At 46.5% G+C, this 8877-nt stretch overlaps 1 protein-coding gene across 1 annotated transcript; it reads right to left on the reverse strand.

Annotated features, from left to right (window-relative positions):
- Window positions 1–1523: 1523 nt before the first annotated feature.
- On the reverse strand, window positions 1524–7572 carry LOC148121642 (preferentially expressed antigen in melanoma-like protein 1). The gene is made up of 4 exons (XM_087906694.1): window positions 7354–7572; window positions 5179–5498; window positions 4283–4846; window positions 1524–3428 (listed from the first exon to the last, which is right to left on the reverse strand). The coding sequence occupies exons 2-4, from the start codon at window positions 5469–5471 to the stop codon at window positions 3329–3331; spliced, it is 957 nt and encodes a 318-aa protein (XP_087762820.1). The 5' UTR covers window positions 5472–5498; window positions 7354–7572; the 3' UTR covers window positions 1524–3328.
- Window positions 7573–8877: the final 1305 nt, after the last annotated feature.

Raw genomic sequence — 8877 nt, forward strand, 5'->3', positions numbered from 1 at the left:
GTAGTTGTAAAGGGAAGCTGTGGGCTGTAGAGATGGTTAAGATCACCTGCTGCTCTTGCAGAAGGACCCAGGTTTGCTTGGAGCCACCAAATGGCAGCTGACAATCATCTGTAACTCAGTTCCAGGGGCAACAACAACAACAACAACAACAAAAAGAGAGACAGGCACTCTATAGGTTTCCTAAAGGATAAGTTGAACTTTAAAGCCCAAGAAATTTGTGGCCCTCCTATCCTAGGCTCCCAAGTAGTTAGTACTACAAGCTGGTACCACCTAGCCTGCTAACCTGACATATGCTCCTTCCTTTCTTCCTTCTTTCTTTCCTTCCACTTTCTAGGCCTTCCCCTTTTCTCCCCCCTCCCACATCTTATCTCTGGTTTCACATCTTGTCAAGTTGACAGTCAGCATTAACCATTACATCTGTGCTATTGAATAAGAAAAGAAGGATGTTGGGTAATTGCCTACATTTGTAGACACCGTCCCGTTCTACCAACAAGTGATAGAAACTGCAGGGGCTGGACTCGTGGACACTGCAGCAGACTTTATGGAATGTACTAGCAGGTGGTGTTATCAAGAATCCCAACAGTCTAAATGCTATGGCAGTAGAATTGAGAGTTAGAGGCAAGTCTAGGCCTGATAGTGAGACCCAGTTTCAAAACAAACAAACAAAAAAAAAAAATCAAAGAACCAAGACCCTACTACCCTGTCTTTTATCCCAGCTCTTGGGAGGAAGAGGCAGGCAGATGTCTGTGAGTTATAGGTAGCCTGGTCTACAATAGCTAGTTCCAGGACAGGCTCCAAAACTATAGAACAAAAAACAAACAAACAAAAAAAAACCCACCAAGACATATAAAGCCAAACCACAATTCAAGATCTTTGATTGGCTAACACCTATAAGCTCATCTGTTTCAAGGCAGAAAGGGAGCTGTCACTCGAAACCAACTAACCATTTGCGGGGTGGTAGTGGTGCACACCTTTAATACTGGCACTTGGAAGGCAGAGGCAGGCAGATCTCTGATTTCTAGGTCAGCATTCTTTACATACAGTGTTCCAGGACAGCCAGGGTTATTTAGAGACCATGGGAGAAAAAAAATTGTCAAAACTCTACAGTAATCATTCAAAGACTGAAGCATTGTTGCTGGAGCCTTTTGTCCTTAAAGAAAGGAAGCTGAGGCAGGAGGATTCCAAGTTCAAGGCCTGCCTGGAATACAGAATAAATTCTGGACCACTCTCAACAGAAAGCTGAAGAGACTCCTGTTAGAGTCTTTATTTGAAAGGAGTGCACCACTGTGCCTGGCTGACAACTACAGGATGGCTCAGTGGTTAAGGGAGCGTGTGTTCTCGCAGAGGATGAGGGTTTGATTCCCAGCACGCACCCAGGAGCTCACAACCACATGTAAGTCCAGTTCGAGGGAATGACACCCTCTTCTGGCTTCCCAGGTACGGCATGGACATGGTACACGACAAACAGGTAAAACACTCATGTGCAGTGAACACACTTCTCAGAAACAGATACACACCGTCTGTAGAACACATCAGAATTTATTAAATAACAATAAATCTGCATACTACAACAATTTTGTTGTCTACAATTCACTAAGGACTATGATCTCACTTGAGATTCACAGCCACTAACAATCCAAAAATTGGTCCAAGCTTATTCACACATTACACTTCAGACAATGAAATGCAGGCTACAGTGCAGCTAAGGGTGAAAGAATTGGAGATGCCAGGCTTGGTGGGGCAGGCCTTACTTCCAGCACTGAGAGACAGAGGCAGGCCATGGTTTTCTGTGACTTGAGTCCAGCCTGGTTGCTGGACAAAAGAGACAATCTCAAACACCAACAACTACAAAAATTAAAGAAGCAGGCTATAGATGTTGCTTAGTGGGTAGAATGTAGATTGCTTGCCTGGTAAGCAGGAAGCTATATGTTCAGGACAGGGAGTTGGTTCTCTAGGTAGACAATGAAAAACCAAGATCAATTCTAGGTCCCTACAGAACTATCTCCTACAAATTGCTTCAGGACGCCCCCCTCAACACATCAACAATAACTATTGTACATGTAAACACACACTATGCAAATGAAAAACTATGGGCTTCTTTTTCCCAAAAAAGGGGCCATAAAGCCTCTGGTTCCATGAAGACTCTTGTTAAGGAGAATCAACCAGAGTAGGAGAGAGGATGGCTGATGTTTTCCACAGCCTTGCTTGTAGACACACAACATGGAGCACGTATTCATGTACACACACACACGCATACACACACACACACACACCAATTCCACAGGTACATCAGTCATGGTATTGTGTTGTATGCAGTTAGGGACAAGAGTTGGGAGCGCTAAGATATGGTCTAATGACACAGGTGGTGGACATTGCCATGGCCCAAGGATAAAAGTCCCTCTTTATCTGATGGGGGCAGGACCGCAGTCTTCAGTGGTTTGGAGTTGGTAGCAATGCCACAAAAGCTGCTTTTCTGCTAGGGTTTATATCTACTTGCCCTGCTTCCATTCATAAACTGACAGGTGACAGTATTTTAGGAGTACAAATACATGACTTACCATGTATGTCGCAGTAATGCTGGGTGGCGGCTGACTAGCAGACAAGACAGTCATCCAGCCTCAGCAGTACAAACCAATTGTTAAATTATTTTAGGTCTATGTGTTATAAGGATTTTGCCTACAAGAAGGTAAAGGCAGGACAACAAATATCGTAGAACTGTATTATATTAAAGGTAGAAACCAGGCTAATCCCCCAGGGAGAACTAACTGATGGTTCTAGTTTAAAACTATGTGTTATGTGTTTTCTCAGACACCTGTGGATTGCCTTTTCCTCCCAGGTGTCCACAGGAGAGCTTGATATGTGCAGCAAGCTTAATATGTGCTTGATATGCCCAACACGTCCCAACATATCATGCGCACATCACAATACACATCCTTCAAAGTGGGAAGACAATGCTCTCTGGCTGTACAACAGTTCTCCCCTTATCTATACAAACTAAATAAGACTGGACAACCACCTCAAAGTTCTGGAGACAGATCATCACACCCAGGCATGAAGACTACCGTTGACCCTTCTGACCTCAAGGTTATCTCGTGATCTCTCAACTCCCTCAAGAAATTCCCCGAGAAATGGTTTCCAGAGAAGTTAAACCACATAAGCTACCGGGTACAGCACCTCAGGACAGGCAGGACGGCACTGAGGTGGCAGTCCAACAAATGACAGGACTCCAAGTCCAGAGTTAGCAAAGTAGACGCAGATTTTTGCAGTATAGTTTGCAAGGGCTCTGGACTAAAATGAGTCAGTTTGACCCTTTTCAAACTCAAATGTTTTAGCTGGCTTGTGCACGGGAATTCGGACAAATGGCCCAGGCTGATTTTGACAGCCAGCAGTCAGTCAGAGACAGGGTCTCTAAGGGAGTCTTTAGCCACCTACAAAAGAAAAAAAAAAAAAAAAGACAGTTCTGGGAATATGCATGTGGTCCAAGATCCTTTTATTTTTTTTATTTTTTTCCCCAAGATCCTTTTAATTACACGTCAAAAGCCAGTAGCCACCATGCTCTATGACAGAGTCTACTCATTCTAACCTGTACTGAGGCCTTTCACCATCATGGTAGGATCAGCTCTACCCAAGACTGCGATTCCCGTCAACACAGGGAGGACCAAGGCAGGCAGGATCTGCCTATGGGTTCACAGACCTGCCTCTTCACAGAGCTTCACCATGACCCCGATTCTCAACTCTGACTTCATGCTTCTCATCTCCTCACCCTCTGAGGTCTAAACAAAGCCGGGGACGGTGGTCCACACCTGTGCTACTCCTAGGGCGCTGACACAAGAGGAGGGCTGGGGAGAGTATCAGCCAATCCTGCTCCCCATCTGGACCACATACACCTCATCTCCAAACCCAGCCTGTCCTAGATGGAGAGCTGAAAGCAAGCTGAGCAGAGCTCAGTGTACAGTGTCCCCCACCTCCCCGACACGGCCCTCCTCCTTTTCCTTTTTCCTATTCACCTTAGACACTTGCTAAGAAAGAAATAAGTCCCCATTCTTACTAGATCTCATCCCTGAGAGGCTTCCTAGCATGGTACCTCTTTCTAAACCACCAACCCCAGCTCGGCCCTACTCCTTTGGATTAGAAGCTATATGAGATCCCGCTCCAGGACAGCAGATGCAGAACAATGCCCTGATATTCTCATGCTCTGACAAAGTTAATCTACCAGGGCTACAGGGAGCAGGTGGTCGCTAATGTCTAAAGGAAGAAGGCTTGGCCTGACACCCCTCCTTACCAGAAGAGCTCCTCTAGGTGATCCTCTGGGAAGAAGACATGATGCAGATGCAGGCACTGGAGGTGCTTCAGTTTGTGAAACTGCGAGGTGAAGTGGGTGATGAACAGCTGCTTCTCCACTGGCGTGAGATAGACAAACAGCCAGAAGCAGGAGAGGAGGAGACTGCGCAGGTGCCTCATACGACCCAGGTAAGGGGAAAAGTTAAGCAGGCAGGTAAGATCATTCATGTTATACAAACGCAGTTCCCAAACAGAGTTCAGGTCCAATGTCTCCAAGACATCTTTGTGGTAATAAGTGGCCATAGACCAGACCTCTAGCTTGTTACAGCACAGACTCAGACCTTCTCTCTGAGCAACCCACTCAATGACAAAATACTCCAAGGACTTTAATGGGCGTTCCTGCAGGACCAGGTCTATAGCCACCTTCACCTGCGACTTCACCTCATTATCTGAAAGACCCACTGCTGTTTGGTTCTCACTCAGGTCAGGAGCCTTGAACACAGACCACTGGTCCCACATCCTCAAAGGGAGAATCCGTAGATCCAGTACTTTCAGTCTGCACCTCCTGGGGTAGAGCAGGGAAGAGCTTCAGCATGGAGGCTTTAACCACCGCCCTCTTCCCACAGATTCTCCTTAAATCCAGCCAGTCCCACTCTAGTGTCTGTGGGAGCAGTGACTGGGTCCTTCAGTCTCTGCTGATTCACGAGTCCTGCATAAGCAACAGCCCTTTTCCAGAGGGATGGGCGATGGCCAAAGCCTCTGGAGTTCTCCAAGTTGGTCCCCCCAAAACCTCCACCCCATTCTATGTCCACTCCCTCACCCTGATTCTACCTGTCCCTAGATGTCTCTGCTTTTTAATTCCCAAGGCCTTCCTTCAGGGCATCTGGGTGTACTCACCTGTGAGGAACCTCCTGGCGCAGCATGCCATCAAGCCCAGACAGGATAATCTCTAAGACTCTCCTGTAGAAATCATCCCTCCTGACCATGGCTCCCAGTGGGAGGCAGGGGAAGGGCCAGGCCTGCACCATTGCCTTCACAATGCTAGTTTTTCTCCTTCTGCAGGCCTTTTTGAACAGTGATGGGAAGAAAACTGAAGGTATATTGTCCAGATTAGAGATTGCCACGGTCTTGTTCCTCAAAAGGCTGTTCTCCGCCAGCTCCTGGAGTGTGAATGGGGACTTGAAGCTCATCCTGATGAATCTTCAGTAAGGAGATTTCTGGAGCAACATTTAGAAAGATACTCTTTCAGTCAGGCTGTGGTGTCACACGCCTTTAATCTAAGCACTTGGGACACAGAGGCAGATGGATCTCTGTGAGTTGGAAGCCAGCCTTCCAGAGTTCCAGGACAGCCAGGGTTACACAGAGAAACCCTGTCTCTAAAAACAAAAATAATCTTCCTATTTTCAACTCATAAGTAGAAAACATTATGAATCTATACCCAGGCTCTAGGAAAGTGCATTTTCCCTGTTGCCTATGCTCAGACACCCTGGGGTCTGCTGGCAATGAATGATGCAGGCTGAGAACTCCTTACTTCAATGGCATCAGTATCCTAAAATACAACTACCGCATCCACACGGGAAGTTGGGTATTAGCTTCAGAATTTTTGCTTCTGTTTTGAGACAAGGTCTTCCTATGCAGCCTTGGCTGGCCTCAACTCACTATTTAGGCTGTACAGTTGGCTCAGTGGTGAAGAGAACATGTTGTTCTTCTAGAGGATATGGGCTCAGTTTCCCAGTACCCTCCTGATGCCTCACACCATACATAATTCCAGTTATGAAGTTCTGATGTCCACTTCAGAGCACCAAACATGCATGTGCTGCATATGAACACACACATGCAGGCAAAACACTCACACATAAAATGAATGTCTTTAAAAAAAAAACAACTTAATGTGTGGCCCAGGCTGGCCTCCAATTCCACATAGATCTACCTGGTGCTTTGCCTGAGTGCTGAGATTAAAGGTGTGTACCACCTAGCCTGGCCAGCAAGTTTTTGTTTTGTTTTGATTTTTGGTTTTTGTTTTTTGAGACAGAGTTTCTCTGTAGCTTTGGAGCCTGTTCTGAATCTATCTCTTTTAGACCAGGTTGGTCTCGAATGCACAGAGATCAGCCTGCCTCAGCCTCCCGAGTACTGGGGTTAAAGACATGTGCCACCACTGCCTGGCTTGTTTTGATTTTTGAGACAGGGTTTTTCTGTGAAACAGTCCTGGCTGTCCTGGAACTCACTCTGTAGACTAGGCTGGCCTCAAACTCAGTCCTTCTCCATCCTTCTAGGAGGGAAGCTGCACCAAAAAGCCCCATCTAGTGAGGATCTTAAAACTAAAGTGGTAATGGTTGTGAGTCTAAGAAGCCAAAGTTCAAAACAAGCAATCTTTGATTGCAGAAGCAGCTTGGTTGATTGAGGGACATGCCTTAAGGCTCAGCATAAACAGGAAATAGCAACTAGGAAGTGGAAGCTAGGGAATCAGAAGTTCAATTCATTCCTCCTATTAAATAGGTTCAACGAGTCAGCATTTAACCCTAGGACTCTTGGGAATTACAGGTGTTTGAATAATCAAGTCTCCATTGGGCATCTAGATTAAATGGAATGATTCCGGTTCAAACGATCCTATGGCCTTGGCCTCAGTGACAAGGTGAAATCGTGGTCTGCTACCACTAAGTACTATTTTTCTTTTTGCCTCGTTAGTTTTATTATTATTATTATTATTATTATTATTATTATTATTATTATTATTATTATTATTATTATTTAGGTTTTTAGAGACAGGGTTTCTCTGTAGCTTTGGAGCCTGTCCTGGAACTAGCTCTTGTAGAACATGCTGGCCTCTAACTCACAGAGATCCGCCTGGCTCTGCCTCCCAAGTGCTTGGATTAAAGGCAAGCGCCACCACCGGCCAACCGGCTTTTCAGTTTTCAAGGCAGCGTTTTTTTCCTGTGACCGCCATAGCTGTCCTGGAACTAGCTCTGTACCAGTGTACCAGGCTGGCCTGGACTCAAAAAGATTTGCCTGCCTCAGCCTCCCAAGTTCTGGGATTAAAGGCATGACCGCCACTTCCGGGCTAAAGTGATTTACCAAAGCTGGACAGAAGAGAGAGGTCCACAGCAGGGCCAAGAAGTGACTCAGGTCTCCAGGACTGTCTTCTTCGGTTCCTCTGTTGACCTGGCTGGCTGGAAACTCAATACGTAGTCGAGGCTAACTTCAAACTCACAGAGACCAGCCCACCAGGCTCGGGCACACCACGGACCACCGAAGTTTCCACACAACGTTCTACTTCCACACCCGCTAAGCAAGCGCAGACCCCACTACAAACCGCCACCTGATTGGCCATTTCAGGCCCCACCCACTTCGTTGGAATTTTGATTTTTTGATACAGGCAACTATGGCAGAACACCTTCTAAACAGTAGCTCACGAGGCTGAGGCAGGTGGGTTTCTGTGACTTTGACCCCAGCATGGTCTAACTAAATATTAACTTCCAGGCTCCAACCAGGCCTACTTGAGGAAACCCTGTCTGTCTTAAAAAAAAAAAAATGGCGGGTCAGGACGGTGCCCATCTTTAATCTCTGGGCCCAGGAAGCAGAGGCAATAGGATCTCCGTGAGCAAGCATGTGCCCGGGTGTGTATGTGCGCACACGCACACACAGTGTTTGAATCTGATCGGTGTTCCCCAAAGATAAAGAATTAAGATGAAAGCTGGGCAGTGGTGGTGGAGGCAGGCGGATCTCTGTGAGTCTGAGGCCAGCCTAGTCTACAAGAGCTAGCTAGTTCCAGGGTAGGCACCAAAGCTACCCAGAGAAACCCTATCTCCAAAAAAAAATAAAAATAAAAATAATAAAAACAAAGAAAAGAAAAACAAAGGAAGGAGGGAGGGAGGGAAAGGAAGGAAGGGAGGGAGGGAGGGAGGGAGGGAGGGAGGGAGGGAGGGAGGAAGGAAGGAAGGAAGGAAGGAAGGAAGGAAGGAAGGAAGGAAGGAAGGCAGGCAAGCAATACAAAGATAAGGCGGCCAAGCAGTGCTGGTGCCTGTCTTTAATCCAGGCAGAGGCAGGCAGATCTCAGTGAGTTTAAGGCCAGCTTGGTCTACAAAACAAGTTCCAGGACAGCCAGGACTGTTACACAAAGAAACCCAGTCTTGAAAAAGCAGGGAATAAAAGGAAAAAAGCTGGCAGGCACAGTGACAGAGTACTTTGTTACATAGAGGAAAGAGAATCCAGGGCCAACCAAGCTACACACTAACAGTCCAACCTGGGCTACATGAGACCCAGTCTCAGAAATGACTGGTATATACCTGACATCATTCCTGCAGGATTCTTTGGCCACTTCAAAACAACAAAGATAGTGCACAGTGAGGCAGCCTAAGGAGGACAGCCAGATCCTGTGCACAGAAAACATTAGCAACGCTGTTACCAGTGCCATTGCGGTTTTTCTCTTTATTTCTGTTACTGACTCAAGACTTTGGATGAGCAATCCAGACTGGTGTGGGACTTGCTATGTAGACCAGGCTGGCCCTGAGAGGTGAGTTTCAGTCTGTCCAGTGCTGGCTCACAGAGCAGAAACACCACAGCTGACAAGCCAGGTTTTAGGTTTTATCACCCCAGGAT

Source organism: Myodes glareolus, chromosome 6 (assembly GCF_982192425.1).
Source record: "Myodes glareolus chromosome 6, mMyoGla1.1, whole genome shotgun sequence".
NCBI classification, from domain to species: Eukaryota; Metazoa; Chordata; class Mammalia; order Rodentia; family Cricetidae; genus Myodes; species Myodes glareolus.

Excerpts from the sequence above, each read along its gene's own strand:
- LOC148121642 (XM_087906694.1), bottom strand. The coding sequence starts at position 5,471 with ATGAGCTTCAAGTCCCCATTCACACTCCAGGAGCTGGCGGAGAACAGC. Across the intron at positions 4,847-5,178 it reads CGCCAGGAGGTTCCTCACAG|GAGGTGCAGACTGAAAGTAC; the intron begins GTGAGTACACCC and ends GCTCTACCCCAG. Across the intron at positions 3,429-4,282 it reads CACCTAGAGGAGCTCTTCTG|GTGGCTAAAGACTCCCTTAG; the intron begins GTAAGGAGGGGT and ends TTTCTTTTGTAG.